Source organism: Mytilus trossulus, chromosome 8 (genome assembly GCF_036588685.1).
Source record: "Mytilus trossulus isolate FHL-02 chromosome 8, PNRI_Mtr1.1.1.hap1, whole genome shotgun sequence".
NCBI classification, from domain to species: domain Eukaryota; kingdom Metazoa; phylum Mollusca; class Bivalvia; order Mytilida; family Mytilidae; genus Mytilus; species Mytilus trossulus.
Window position 1 is genome coordinate 10589002 of NC_086380.1, and position 16000 is coordinate 10605001.

Sequence of the window (16000 nt, forward strand, 5' to 3'; positions counted from 1 at the left end):
AATTTCAAACAGCGGTATACTACTATTGCCTCTATTTATGTAATAAAAATTTAAAATACCAGTAAATTCGATTTATAACATAAATACTTTTTGCTAGTATTTTGAATGAACTTTACACTTAACGAATACAATATCTAAAACGCAAAATGGACAGAAAATAATTTGTACACGACATGTTAAACAATAAATATATTTAATTGTAAAATATTTACAGTACATAAGCAATCAGAAATGTATATCACAATGGAATGGTATTAAGATTTATCCAATAAAAGGCTATTACAATATGAGATATTCCCAGAAAACAGTGACTTTTACTCTATTCCGTAGTACTTTCTTCACATGTTCGCCTTTTCTTGGTTCTTTTTACAAACTTGCCACTAATGAGGGTCCTCTACGGATATTTTCTTTTCGTTTGGCATCTGTACATCTTGTCTTCTTAGGTGGCTTTCCAGTAATTTACCAAACACAGCATTATAAGGATGAGCGAATGGTGTACTTCTATCATTAACATCGACCATTGTTCTGCCTTCATTCGCCCATTTAAATATACTTCCTTCTAAGTTATACATCTCCCATGAAGGTTTGGTACCTATTATAATAATTAGATATTTAAATGGTTTATTTCCTTCATGTGTTCATTGTTGAGAGGTAGGCTTATCTATGATACCATAAATGGCAAAAATAAATTTCGCTTGAGCAAAACAAAATATCCGCTTTTTTAAAAATACATCAAAATCATTGAACAATACCTCGGATATTAAAGAATATGTTTGGGCATTGACAACTAAATACCTGTGGCATGTGTCGTGACAAAATTTTGCAACTGCATTTTTTTTCGAAAATTAAGCTTAACAACTATTAAAGTTATATATCTCAGATAAACATTGGTAATTAGTATTTCAAATATTGATTTCAGACAATCTAAATGTACTTGTATGTAAAGTTACTAACATTTCATTACTAGTAATTCAAATTGAAAGTACAATATATTGAAATCAAGGCACAACCATTGCACCTCTATCTAACTTTGTTTACTAGAAGTTGTTTAACACTATGGAAATAATATTACATGTACACATACCTAATTTTTTGAAATGGTCCTGTAATTTTTCTACAATCAAACTTGATCTGTATCCCGCTGCACAATAACATACGATACGGGCTCTCTGATTGGTCTTTACATCTAAATTTTCAGTAATATTCTTAAAATTAAGTGATTTTGTGATTAACATTGCAGATGCGACATTTGATGTTTATAATCAGAGAAAATTAATATAAATGCCCCATTTGAAGCTTGATTAATTTTCTTATGCTGGGTTGCAGGCATTTCATTCTTCTACGTAATAAGTTAACAGTAAGTTAACAGTTTTACTAAATGTAAGCAGCTAGTTCTTTCGTGTGTTATCATTGCATGGAATTTTCACGTCAAAATATCAGAATTTAAGCTTTCGAACAAATACCACTGAACTGGAACCGCAAAAATAATCTAGTAGCCATGGTAACCAAGTACATGTATTTACAATGCGTATAGTGTCTATTACCTTGTATTTTTTCTAAAATATTTTCTGCCTCGTTTTCATAGTCCACTCGAACAGCTCCCGGTATACGACTGACGACAAACTCCTCCTCTGGTCTACAGTCCTTGAAATAAATATGGATAGTGATCATATGAATAATAATCATGTTCAGTGTGTTCGTAGTTTATGTTGTTATACCATTGTCTCGATTAAAGGAGGTTGGTCGTTCAAACACATGCATGAGTGTAATGTTGGTGTGCCTTTCCGGAGTTGAGGGCGTGCATGTTATTCGGTTGTTCTGGTTCTTTCTTGGCATATGTGTTTTTTCGTTAAATTGTTTATAACGTTGTGAGTGTTGTTCATTGTTAAAGGCCATAAAAGAAACTGTGATTATTAATATCTTATTATTTGGTTGATAGTTGTTTTGGCATCACAACGAATTTCATTGTTTTACTTATATAAAAACTAAAGAAACTTTTAACTTCTAGATTTAACTTTCAACCTTTTAAAGGTGCCACTTAATAAAACATCTTGTTTGTATTACGTCAATGTCGGAAATAAGTTATATATAATATAACTAGAGGCTCTCAACAGCCTGTATCGCTCACCTGATTCTACTTGGGTTTTTGAAATCATATCAAAAGATAAAATTTGGCTTCAAAGTAACAACACATGGCCAGCACATCACTAAGAAAGGAACATTTATGCTATGTTTGCTTTAATTTCATTCAATTCAGTGGTTCTCCAAAAGAAGTCGTTCGTATGTATTTCCCATAGGGTCCTATGTTAAACTAAGTCCCGCGCTGGTGGCCATTTTGGATGATGGATCGGTTACAAATTAACAACACTTGGTCAGCATCTCATCAGGAGCATCCGTACGGTGTTTTGTTTCATTCCATTCAGTTATTCTTTAAAAGAAGTCATTTGTATGCATTTCCCGTAGGGTCCTATGTTAAACTAAGTCCCCCGCTGGCGGCCATCTTGGGTGATGGATCGGCTACAAAGCAACAACACTTGGCCAGCTCCTCATAAGGAACATTCATGCCATGTTTGGTTTTATTCCATTCAGTGGTTCTCTAGAAGAAGTTCAAAATGTATAAAACGTTAACGACGACGGACGCAAACGGGTGAGAAAATATAAGAAAAAACTATTCTGAGCATTAGTTCGTCGCTTTTGATGTAACAAAATGACACTTCAATGTAAGAACACCACCGAAATGACCTTTTATGAAGAATGTGAAAGCAGAGACATACATTAAAGTCTGATGAAATGTACTGAAACGAAAGCCCAGCTGACATAGGCATTTGGGATATATGTTTGTTGACTGATAAATATAAGGGCTAGAGCGTATAACTTTGTTAAGAGAGCAAACATTTCACTTCAAAAAGGGTGGGGTACTATTTTCATCAAATTGGGGATCAGATACCAAGTTTTTCTAAGAATATAATCTACTCCTGCCCCTTTCCCCACCTTCTTAAAGTGAAACGGTAGTTCCCTTATGTTACAGGTGGTCCATACGATTCCAACATATAAAAATAACAGTATATGACATATATTTTCAAGTAAAGGGTCGAATTTTTAACATTTATCTTGCTTTTATAAAGACCGCTGTATTCAAATTTACATTTGCACGTCTATTTTTGATATTTTGTAGTCACGCATAATTACGTTTTACTTAAAGCAAGCAAATTATAATAAATGTCTTTTAATATGATGTCTCGTCGAGCATTTGACTTTCATCGATCGTATTTACTACAAGCAGATTAAATCTAACATTTCATATTCAAGGATACATTTACGTGTTTATATCCGTCTCTCAGTTAAGGTAAGTTCCAGGATGTGTACCGGTCTGTTCATTCAAGCACCTGATAATATCACATGTTTGTGTTCAAATTAAAAGAAGTAAAGGGTGATCACTAATGGGACTTATACATTATTTACATATTGGTTCCAGCTGACAGTATTAACAATCCGAAGGAGTGTATATTGTGCTTGTAAATCAGAGGAATAAACTTAGCCTAAGATGACTCTGACGTACAACAGAAGTTTTGTCAGTTCATCATGCCAAGAAAAATGTTTCCGGCAAATGGTAGAGTGGGGTGCCCATATTCGCCGTGGACACAATTTCGCCGTTTTATGATTTTGAGGTGTAAAAACTTCAGTTTAAGTTTAGGTGGTACCTAACACTACAGGGAGATAACTCTGTAAAATCAGCTAAACGTTTTAATTACGTTGTGTTGTTAAGGGAATATTAAGCTTCTAAATTATCAAAATAAGTGTTTGTCAAACTGCTATGTAACCAGTGTAATTTTTCTGATAAAACAGTTGGTTCAAATATTATTTTTTTTTATGTTTTTGTCAAAGGGTCAAAGTAAATACTTTGTCAAAATTTCATGAAAATTAAACGAGCCAAATTAATTTTAGTTAAAGTGTTGGGTACCACCTTAAACATATTTTATTTGCAAAAGTAGCAAAAGGGATTGGACACAAGTTATAACAACATTAGAGACGTCCTCTCCCAATATAAATATAAACACAAAGTACATTAGATAATGGCGAAAAAGAAAAAAAATACAACATAGTAGTAATGCATGTAATACATATTTCAAACAAAAATAAGAAATAAAAAGAAAAAAGACAAAAAAATACAATATAATAAGGAATAATAAAAACTTCAGAAGATGGCTTACATGGAAGAATATGCCAGTTACTGTAAATTATATTTTTATAACAAATATGATTATTTTTTAAACTGAGACAAAATTTCGGCACTAACCGCAATTGACCGAAAAACGGACAACAATTTTCGGCCTATTTCCTGAATGAAAAAACACGATTTCAAAGAAGTGTTTCTTAGTAATTATTTGACTGATTGCCCCAAATTTCACAGTTCTTTAAAACTTTTAAATGTCTGCTTTTCATTTATAATGAAATTGATTTGATAAACATTGTTTAAAGCTTCAGTTATTTGGTTTTAAATAGATGTGTAAAAACGGCGAATATGTGTCTCCCTTTGACAAAAAATCAGCAAATTTAAAACACCATTTGATCAAACTTTTCAGATGATTTTTTTCAAACAAAAAAGTTTTCAAGGTAAGAAATATTTTGCATTTGAAGTTATATTCATATAGAAATATCAGTTTACTTCAAAAACATAATGACTTGAACATAAACTGCAGAAAACATGGAAAGATATAGCGAAAATGAGGACCCCACTCTATATCTCAAACTGGGAACAGTATGTCAATTAATATGTTTCTGATCTCAAAAGATCTAATAAAAAAAAAAAAAAAAAAAATTGGTTTTCATTCATCTAAATTTATCTTTTGATTGACAATATAATAAATATTATCATGGACCTCGAATGGAATAAAATCCAGCCTGATATTTATGATTTTAGTATACCTACCAGTAACACTAGTTTCTGAGCCTCGTCTTCATTCTTCATCCAGTCAGACAGAGTATTTGTACTGATGTTTGCTGCTTTAGAAAACTTTTTACTGATCATAGAAATAGTCATTCTCATTCCGACGCCTGGTTTGCTCTTCTCTCCTGTGTTTTCTTCTGCCATCTTTTCCTAAATGTATATGCCATTTGTTTAATAGTATTTTTAAATACCTAGAAAATTTAATAACATTAGTGTAAAGCAAAATTATATCCGGGTAAAATCTCATCCGTGAAATTCTATTTTGGAAATTAAAATAGGAATAGTTACTGAAAAAACCCTTAATCTTTGAAAATACTATATGGACTAATAGTAGTGTATTTGAATATAAGCTATAGTAGTAAATAAAAAAAAATATCTGCAGTATAATGGGAATAAATTTCCGTGTTTTCGGATCTCTCTAAAAATTAAAAAAAAATTAAAGTAGAAATACATAGAGAATTAAACTGTCAATTGTTCTTGAACAATTGAGAGGTCTTTCCTTTTATAATGTAAAATACATGTTCCAACAGACGTAGAATGTATTGAAAAGGTCAAGGTCAACCTTGAAAAGCTCGAAAACACACTAAAAATCCTTTAAATAAGGTTAAAACCACTAAATTTGCTATCTGGGACATGACCTTGACCTTTGACATTTTGACCTTTGTCAAGGTCATAAGTCCCCAATGTCATTGCTGAAGACAACATGGGTCTAGGACCTTTGGTTTTATAATAAAAGCTGATTTTGTCTTTCCAGAAAACTAAAACAAGGGTTATGCCCCTTAAAAAAGGTCAAATCTCTTCGGTCAAAATGTAACAAAGTTGCGCTGTAATGACTCAAACATTTCCCACTATTTAAAACTTCTGTAAGTATAATAGTTTCTGAGATTATCCCATAACAAGGTGTTAGGTCAAGGGTCAAGGTCAACATACACATTTGACCTTGAGGTATTTGTCAAGGTCATTAGTCCCATATGTCATTGCTGAAGACCCCATGGGTCTAGGACCTTTGGTCATATAGTTAAAGCTGATTTTGCCTTTTCGGAAACCTTAAACAGGCTTTATGCCCCTTAAAAGAAGGTCAAATCTCTTCGGTCAAAATGTAACAAAGTAACAAAGCGCGGTAATGACCCAAACATTTTTTACCATTTAAAACTTCTGTAAGTATAATGGTTTTTGAGTTGTTCTGATAACAAGGTGTTAGGTCAAAGGTCAAGGTCAACATACACATTTGACCTTGAGGTATTTTTGAAAGTCTCATGAATTGTTGATGAATGATGAAGATCCTAGGTCTCTACGATTTACGGTTTCTGAGTTTTGGTGGTCCACCGACACCGGTTAATTTTCATAGGGGCATAACCCTACCAATGAGTCGTTGAATCTTTTCGAATTAAATGTAACGAAGAACCGGGGTCTGGTCCTGAACAAATTTCACCCTTCATTCTTTTTCTATCTATTACGGTTATGGTGTTGGAACGATAACAAGTTTTTTTGGTTTCGAAGGGATTACTCCGAACCGACAAAATATTTCGACAAACAGGGTGAGTTCCAGATAGGTATTCATGACACCGATACAAAGTGAGAACATGAAAGCGACACGTCTTACGGTTTAGGCTGCTAACTTCGTCAAAGTTTGGCGGAAAAAGAATAATAAACAGAAGAAATACAGTAAGGTCTTTCCCTTTTGTAAAAGGAAAGACCTTAATAATACATGGCAAAATCCGTATTATATGTCGTATCATCCCGAGGGCCTTTAGGCCCGAGGGATGATATTGGTCGAGGGTGATACGGCATGTGATACGGATTTTGCCATGTATTATACGCTTTATCATATATTTCAACAGAAGAGAATTAAAGTATATGAACTGTTTTCTGATCCATAGCACTGGGTTACCTTCAGTTCTGCTTTTTTCTTGTTTCAAAGCTTTAAAATAACTGCTCAATTATTTATACGAAGCACCTAGGTTACCTTACAATCTGTTGTTTTGAAAATATTTTGTTTATTATTGTATATATTTAAGTGTTTTGTATTTTTTTATAGTTGCATTGAGTGTGCCAAAAAATATTTTGTAAAAACTTGATGTTCGTGATGTCACATACAATATGAAAACTTGATGTACGTGACGTTTCATACCAAAAAATGACGTCATTCCAAAAAATTACCTATTTTTAGAAAAAAAATTCTTAAGCAAAAAATCCCCTAAAAAACTGACTTTATACGATACGGGGTATGCGATACGGGTTTAGCCATGCGATACGGGGTATGAGGTACAGGGTAGGTGATACAGACTGGAAAAAAGAACCTTTATTAGATATACAAAATAGCTGTATTTTGTACTAAATATATGATAAAGTTGCATAAATCATGTTTTAAGTCATCTTTTAATATAAATGAATATAAAAAAATAGAATAAAGGAGAAATATAACTATGAAATAGATCCCGAAACATAATACATGTATCTGTAAAATATAAATAACTCATAATTACTTCCCTTTGATTGATAAATTATGCAAATATATGTTCTACATTTGTGACACATTTATAATTATGGTCAGGTACATATTGATCAACTTCATCAACTTCGTCGATTGTGAAAGGCTTTTGATAGCATCCACAGGGAAAGTCTATGGCAGATCCTCAAACCATAGGGATGCCCAGAGAAGTTCCTCCAAATCATCAAGAGCTTCTACATCAACTTCTCATGTAGCGTTATCCAAAACAACAACAAAAAACAAGCATTTGGTTCAATATCATGCACAAGTGGAGAACGACAAGGATGCATATTGTCACCTATGCTTTCCTTGTCGCTATTGGTTGAGTAATGAATAAAAAAATGAGAAATTAGGTTGAACTATACATCAATGCTTGAAGGTCTTGAATTTGTAGACGATATATCCCTACTTTCAAGCAATGCTGACCATCTACAAAATTAAGAAAACCTACGATCTAGCCAAATACACACACCAAATTGGATCAAACATCAACATGAAGAAAACAAAAACAATAAAACTTGGGCAGGAGCAGGAGTTTCAGTGCAATTAAAGTAGAAGGTGAACCACTAGAAGAAGTAGATGACTTTATCTATTTGGGCAGCATTCTCAGCAAAAACAAAGCAACAGAAAAAGACATCTCAAACAGACTCCAAAAGACATCTCAAACAGACTCCAAAAGACATCTCAAACAGACTCCAAAGGCACTCGTCTCAGCTATTTTTTTCCTATATAAACCTTTATATAACACGAAAAGTGTCCAAAAGGCCAGAACATTTTTTTTTCAACTTAATAAAATGTGGCGGACAGGCAACACAAGTGAAAAACATAATAAAGTACCAGAATTGCTTTCTGTCTTATTGTATGGTCAGAATGATGGAGGATTCCACACCAAATGTATGAGGAAAATATGTAAGATATATTGGCCATCAAAGATATCAAATAAAGAACTGTACAAAAGAACAGGACTAAAAGATCTAATGACCGCCATAAAACAACGAAGATTCAGATGGCTTGGACACGCCCGAAGAAAAAAACAGAATAACATCACCAAAAAAGCTCTAAAATGGACATCATCTGAAGGTGAAACAAACAGAAAAAGACCAACGAAACATGGGGAAAGACAATTGATAGTGAATTTAAAAGCATGGGAAAGACTTGGGTGAAATGGAGAAGATTGCAAAGGACATACAACAGTGGAAAGACCTGGTATCAGTATAGTCCAAATAATTATGACGTCTGGCAAGGCTATTTTTTCTGGGACGCTTTAAAATAGAATTGAATTGAATGGAATGGAAATGGAAACGGAAATGGGAATAGAAATGGAAATGGGAATGGAAATGGAATTGGAAATGGGAATGGAAATGGAATTGGAAATGGAATGGGAAATGAAATGGGAAATGGAATGGGAAATGGAATGGGAAATGGAATGGGAAATGGAATGGGAAATGGAATGGGAAATGGAATGGAATAGGAATTGAAAATGGAATGGGAAATGAAATGGAAATTAGAAACTGAATGGAATGGAAAATGGAAATGGAATGGGAAATGAAAATTGAATTGGAAATGGAATTGGAAATGGGAATGGGAATGGAATGGGAAATGGAATGGAATAGGAATTGAAAATGGGATTTGTCCAGAATGGAAAATGGAATGGAAATTAGAAACTAAATGGAATGGGAAATGGAAATTAGAAACTAAATGGAATGGGAAATGGAAATGGAATGGGAAATGAAAATTGAATTGGAAATGAAAATTGAATTGGAAATGGAATTGGAAATGGGAATGGAATGGGAATGGAAACGGAATGGAAATGGGACTGGAAATGGAATTGAAAATGGAATGGAATGGGATTGGTGAAAGGAATGGGAAATGGAATGGGAAATGGAATGGGAAATGGAATGGTATGGGAATTTGAATTTGAATGGAATGGGAAATGGGATGGGAAATGAAATGGGAATGGGAAATGAAAGGAAATGTAATGGGAAATGAAATGGAATGGGAAATGGAATGGGATGGGGATGGGAATGGGAATGGGAATGGGAATGAAATGGAAATGGAAATGGAATGGAAATGGAAATGGAAATGGAAATGGAAATGGAATAGTATAGTTAACGTTTTTAAAGAGTAAATAAAGCCTGAAAAAGTATATTAATATTGTCACAATTGTAAGAAATAAAAACATAAAAAAATAATAAAACATTAACATGATGACTTCTACACGATTAATTTTGGTAAAAAACAGTTTGATGTACAATTTATTTTGGTAAATAATTTCCATTGTTATGTGGTTTTGAAAAAAATGATATTTACTAAGGCCGTTTATAATCCAGTCTAAACAAAAACACCATATGATAGAGAGGCCAAGTTTGTTCCCAACGTAGTGGCTATAAGCAGATTGATAATCTAGGAAAATTCTTAATGTTCATGAAAAATCGAGTGATAACTTTTAAAAAAAAATCTATCACTGAGCTGAATACCAACCTTTCAATATGTCCCTGTTTATCTCAATATCGTGTTGTTTACATTTTTCCTATTTTCACTTTCTACTTTCACTTTAACCGGAAGTGTCTCTTTATTTCCTGTTAACAGAAAGACACCTGCCCATTGTAACGAAATCATGGTTGTTGAAGTAAACGTTGAAGGCTTGGAAGAGTACAAGAAAAAAATAGAAGAACATAAAGGAAAAGTAATCTTTGCCCAGTTTTCTGGATCAACGGATTCAGAAGGCAAAAATTGGTGTCCAGATTGTGTCGCAGGTGAGCATCAGAAAAGGGGGAGAGTTATTTCATGCACACATCATTAACTCAGGGGCAGATCCAGTCATTTTAAAAAGGGGGTTCCAACTATATGCTCCCATTCAAATACATTGATGGTCCAAAAAAGGGGGGGGGGGGTCCTGGTTATATTATTATTTGGAGGTGTGATGTCATCATGGTCATGATTTATAAATATGTCATGACATATATTCTTCTGACATCAGACTCAGACTTCTCTTGAACTGAATTTTAATGTGCGTATTGTTATGCGTTTACTTTTCTACATTGCCTATAGGTATAGGAGGAGGGTTGAGATTCCATAAACATGTTTAACCCCGCCACATTTTTGCACTTGTCTTGTGTTGTCCCAAGTCAGGAGATTCTCAGGGCCTTTGAGGCAGTCTTGTATTATTTTTAATTTAAGTTTATTGTGTACAATTTGGAGTTTAGAATGGCGCTCATTATCACTGAACTAGTATATATATAGATATAGGAAGATGTGGTGTGAGTGCCAATGAGACAACTCTCCATCCAAATAACAATTTAAAAATTAAACCATTATAGGTTAAAGTACGGCCTTCAACACAAAGCCTTGGCTCACACCGAACAACAAGCTATAAATGGCCCCAAAATTACTAGTGCAAAACCATTGAAACGGGAAAACCAACGGTCTAATCTATATAAACAAAACGAGAAACACGCATATATTACATAAACAAACGACAACTACTGTACATCAGATTCCTGACTTAGGACAGGTGCAAAAATTTGCAGCGGGATTAAATGTTTTAATGGATCCAAACCTTCTCCCTTTTTCTGAAACAATAGCATAACATCACAACATAGAAAAACACACGCTAAAATATCAATTGGAAGACTTAACTCAATCAAAAAACGTATGATTACACAATGAACGAATAAATTTTATCTGCGATATCTGAATACAAATGCACAGTTAATTAAATATTAGAGACAAACATTCATGACCAAAAATCTAACAACCAAATTCAAACAAAGCCATGGCAAGAAGACATCACTGAGAAGTATTTAACCCTTCGAAAACATTGATCAATATTCACTTTAGAAAAAAAAACGGTTTTAAAAAAAACATGTGTTTAGGGACCAGCTGAAGTACGCCTCAGGTTGAGCAAATTTCTTGCTGCATTGAAGACCTGTTGGTGACCTTCTGCTGTTGTCTGTTCTATGGTCAGGTTGGTGTCTCTTTGACACATTTCCCATTTCCATTCACAATTTTTTTATGATGTCTAACATTTTTTGTACAGAATTTATTTTTGTTTCAACATTTTCAGTTAAAGAAACATATTCCATGAATAAAGTTTTATCCCTACATGTACCTGTACTGAATTGAAAATTTCACATATGTTCCAAGAGAAAATAACCTTCATTCATGTCATTTGAAATAACACTGAGCAACTTTTCAACTTGTTTTCTTTGTTTTAAAGTACATGTACATGCTTTTATAGTAAGCAAGTCATTTTTATTTTTTAAACTATTTTATTGAAACATCAAATAAAAAAAAAAATTGCTTGAGAACACCAAAGACTGTTTAGATGTACATGTCTGTTTTATGCCTCAGATTTTTTTTGCATTGAAATGCAGGGTTAATTTCTTATGATAATTACAAGGGAGAATTTTTATTTACAATTTTTGACATCAGAAACCATGTGCTCTTTTCTGTTTTTTTTTTTAATTTGTTGACCATTTGATGTCTTCCTGATCATGCTGATATGAAATTTTTTTTAACACATGTAATATAAACATTGCATGCATATGAATGTTAAATAAGTAACTGTCATGACTGTTTGATAGTATGATTATAATTTTTTTATTTCTTTGATTATTTTTTGTTAGCTGACCCTGTTATAAAGAAATGTTTATCAAGTGCACCTGCTGATGCAGTGTTTATCCATTGTGGTGTAGGGGACAGAACTTTGTAAGTACTGACTAGAATGACTAATATCTTATATTTTGTGAGAGATCATTGGCATATTGGAGTGTAATTGTAAATTTATTTATTTATAAAGTCCTATGCATATTAATAACAGGAACTTTGAGAATGATTGCCTAAATTGCTTGATTACTTTTTATTAAAAGCTTCATATACTATTTTGTAGAATTTTGTGTAATACATGTTCATGATGTTTGTCAAACTGAATTTAGTGCAATTATTTTTTCATAACACTAACTTATGTTCAAATAATACAAGACATGCATGTAGTTATATTATTTTAATTGGTCACACCATTTTGGAACAATTTGATATAACAAATATGTGCACACATTACAGTTGGTATACGGAAGAAGAAAAAACAGAACAAGAAAAACACCAAGTTTTAGACTGGGCAAATGTAACTTTAAACCTGTAACTGTTTAAACCAGATTTTTAATCATGTGATTTTTTACTTTAAGCTGGAAGGACCAATCAAATGGGTTTAGAACAGATCCTGATCTCAAATTAAAAAGTGTTCCTACACTAATGGTTGTTGGCAAGGTAAACATTGTTTCTACAGTGATATTGTTCATTCTAATGCAACATTGTTTGTAACATTCATTTTAATTGGATAATTTCATGCACTAATTCTCATGGCATCAGTTCACAAATGATGCTATGAAAATTTATGTGCAAGCACAGATAGATGTATGGCAAATTTTAAATATATGATTTGACCTTGTTTTCTGCCAGTCTCATTAGAATTTGATAAAAGAGGGACGAAAGATTCCAAAGGGACAGTAAAACTCATAAATTGAAAAAGACAAACAGACAAACTATAGTACACACGACACAACATAGAAAACTACAGAAAAAACAACACGAACCCCAACACAAACTAGGGGTGATCTCTCAGGTGCTTCTAAAGGGTAAGCAGATCCTGCTCCACATGTGGCACGCGCCGTGTTGCTTATATGATAACAAATCTGGTAAATAGTCTTAATTTGGTAGGTCAGATAACAATATTGTACGTTGTAAAGCTTAGACAGCATAAATAAGTGATTTGATGGTCGCAAATGCTAGTAAACTTAATTTGCAACCATCAAATCACCAGCTTAAAATACAATATAGTTTTCTCCTAAATTACATTGTACATTAGATTGTAAACAGAAATATACGGAAATTAAATGTGGTATTATAGGTAGGTTTCAATAGGATTTAATTTGAGTTACAGTTATTCCCCTTGACCATCATTGTGGAGATGTAAATGTTGGATTTTCTGATTGGACTAACCAACTTGAAACATGCAGCACAAATGAATCTGAAAAATGATCCTAAATTTGTCTTAATTTTGAATCAAGCAATGCTTGAAAAACTTTGAATTGATCTGAAAATGACTTTTTCTAGAATGTTAATAAGTTAAATTTGGCTGATTTTTAAAGAAATTTGAGCACTTAGACTTCCACAACAGTGATGTAGGGAAACAATACTTGCTCAATTGTGTCAATCAAACCCTATATATTTTCAATTGGAAAAGTATCCACCTACAAAAAAATACTATGAAAAAACAACAGTGAACAGTTCAGCCTTCAATGAAGAGTAAAGGTTAAGAACAGTAAATATAAGCTTAAAGTGTTACACAACACATTCACTTGAATTAATTTGGTTTGTTTTAATTTTCATAAACCTTTGCCAAAGTATTAATTTTGACCCTTTGAAAAAATTATAAAAATTTCAAAAAATTTGAGCCAACCTACATGACCTATTTATCAGAAAAATTACACTGGCTATAAAACAGTTTGACAAACACCAATTTTGAGCATTCAGAAGCTTAATATTCCCTTAGAGGGGCACTAGCTGTCAAATTCATTGTAACCAATTTGACTCAAATTCTCATATTTGGTTTATAACAATGTAAAACATTTATCCAAACTATCAAAAGTCTAAAATAAACAGTTTACAGAGCATGGGGTAGATAATATATAGGTTCGTTTCGTGTGTATTTTAGTCCAGACGCCATCTAATTAACTATCGATTTGACCTCAGATGACCATATAAGCGATGTAAACAAAAATAAAGATACGAATAGATTAAAACAACACGTGCAATTGCATTTTTATAGGTCTGTTTGATTTTATTTTATAGATTAAAAATAGATGTTTCTAATTGTTTTTAACCATATAAGAATGATTTTATGTGCATCGAATTAGTAATCAAATGATTTACCGTAGTTTCACGTTCATTGTTGACATTCTTTTTATTAAATAACCAGTACACGTACAATGCATGCGTTGTCAATCTCTAGCTAGGGGTTAACTTGAAGTTCACATGAATACCGGTTAGAATGATGATGACGTTTTCACTTGCAAGCGAATCAGTCAAAAATTATGTTTAATCGCTTATTTCAACAAAATTAAAGGAAATTGATTGCTAAAAGCAAATTATTATTTCATTATTCCAATTTGATTAATGATTGATCTAAAAAAAATCATACTTTATTTTTTTATATATATCGTAGCTAGTGCCCCTTTAACAACACAACAAAATTGAAAACGTTTAGCTGATTTTACAGAGTTATCTCCCTGTAGTGTTAGGTACCACCTTAAACATCAACATGTATAATAAGCCTCTGAATGGCAAAAAAATAAGCAATTCTTAAGGAAGACCAGATTTAAGAAGAATGCTCAGGAAAAACAGTCAGGTTTCAACTGACAGGGAGTCGTTTTACAAAACTACTTATGACAATGATTGGTCTCAAGTCATGAACAAATCAGTATACTAACAATCAATCTTAGTCATAAGTTTCTTTGTGAAATCTAATCCAGAACACTTAATTCACTAACAAAATTAGTGCTGATAATTTAGGGGATGTTTGCTCCTCTTGTTTTTGAGTTTTTGCCAGATATTCGAAATCCTCTGGTTTTATCCATGTACTAGCATTTTAAAAATTTACCTACTAACCCCTACTTTTTTTCCATAATTTGATTAAATATAGTTTTACATGTCATCTTTGAAAATTTTTTGATTCCTTGTTACTTTTTCATCGTTTTTGATAGAAAAAGGGTGCCAATGTTAAATATATGAAAAATCTAGAGAGAATAATTTCTTGCCAAATTTTCTATGGCTTATATCTCGAATACAAGCACACGGACCTATTATTCTTTTCTGCTTTTCCAGTTTCTTTATTTATATACCATCAATTCATAACAGTCTTTTAAAAAGCTTGGTATTTTAAAACAGAGAAGCAAATATCCTAAATTACAACTTATGATTATTATTTTTTTAACAGCCACAGAGACTACAAGAAGAACAGTGTGCCAATGAAGAACTGGTAAAGATGATGCTTACTGATGAAGATTGATACTAAGGTTTACAGACATTCCTGGGATAAATTGTCTCTAGCTGTGCACATTCTATTCAGAGTGTTTGGTGCTATCATGTGACCATTTATTTATTTATTCAGTGTAATAAAATTGCAACAAATACAGCTGTTTCTTCTCTATGGTATGAGAGTTGAAAATCACAAACCTTACATATTAACTATAGTTGATCTACATGCTTCTGTTGTTTATTTTATCTTCCCTACAAAGGAAATCACAGAATGCCTGATATACCTTATGTTATGAAGTTTTTGTCTGCCATATGATCATTATGCTTTATCTCATTTTAATTGTGCTTTGACTGCTTGAACAAAAGGATTTATAGTAAGGTGTTAATGTCCAGAATGAATGTTTTTATAGGCCTGTCAAAATTTTGACGGGGTGTATTATGGTATATAAATGTCTGGTGTCTGTCCATCTGTCAGTTGGTCTGTCTGTCTGCCCGGCTTAAACATGTCACATTGTAACTTGAGA

The 16000-nt window shown here is 32.6% G+C and overlaps 2 protein-coding genes across 2 annotated transcripts; one reads left to right on the top strand and one right to left on the bottom strand.

Annotated features, from left to right (window-relative positions):
- Nucleotides 1-246: 246 nt before the first annotated feature.
- On the bottom strand, nt 247-10013 carry LOC134728264 (uncharacterized). The gene is made up of 5 exons (XM_063592808.1): nt 9921-10013; nt 4931-5098; nt 1545-1644; nt 1085-1186; nt 247-592 (listed from the first exon to the last, which is right to left on the bottom strand). Exons 2-5 carry the CDS (start codon nt 5090-5092, stop codon nt 381-383), a joined length of 576 nt encoding a protein of 191 aa, XP_063448878.1. The 5' UTR covers nt 5093-5098; nt 9921-10013; the 3' UTR covers nt 247-380.
- LOC134728265 (thioredoxin domain-containing protein 17-like) lies at nt 10002-15648 on the top strand. The gene is made up of 4 exons (XM_063592810.1): nt 10002-10195; nt 12068-12149; nt 12626-12707; nt 15436-15648. Exons 1-4 carry the CDS (start codon nt 10057-10059, stop codon nt 15505-15507), a joined length of 375 nt encoding a protein of 124 aa, XP_063448880.1. The 5' UTR covers nt 10002-10056; the 3' UTR covers nt 15508-15648.
- The last annotated feature ends 352 nt before the right edge of the window (nt 15649-16000 follow it).

Coding starts and splice junctions, on each gene's coding strand:
- LOC134728264 (XM_063592808.1), bottom strand. CDS start 5,092: ATGGCAGAAGAAAACACAGGAGAGAAGAGCAAACCAGGCGTCGGAATG. Junction 1,187..1,544: donor TATTTTAGAAAAAATACAAG/GTAATAGACACT, acceptor CTGAAAATTTAG/ATGTAAAGACCAATCAGAGA. Junction 593..1,084: donor GGACCATTTCAAAAAATTAG/GTATGTGTACAT, acceptor TTATTATAATAG/GTACCAAACCTTCATGGGAG.
- LOC134728265 (XM_063592810.1), top strand. CDS start 10,057: ATGGTTGTTGAAGTAAACGTTGAAGGCTTGGAAGAGTACAAGAAAAAA. Junction 12,150..12,625: donor GGTGTAGGGGACAGAACTTT/GTAAGTACTGAC, acceptor TTTTACTTTAAG/CTGGAAGGACCAATCAAATG. Junction 12,708..15,435: donor CACTAATGGTTGTTGGCAAG/GTAAACATTGTT, acceptor TTTTTTTAACAG/CCACAGAGACTACAAGAAGA.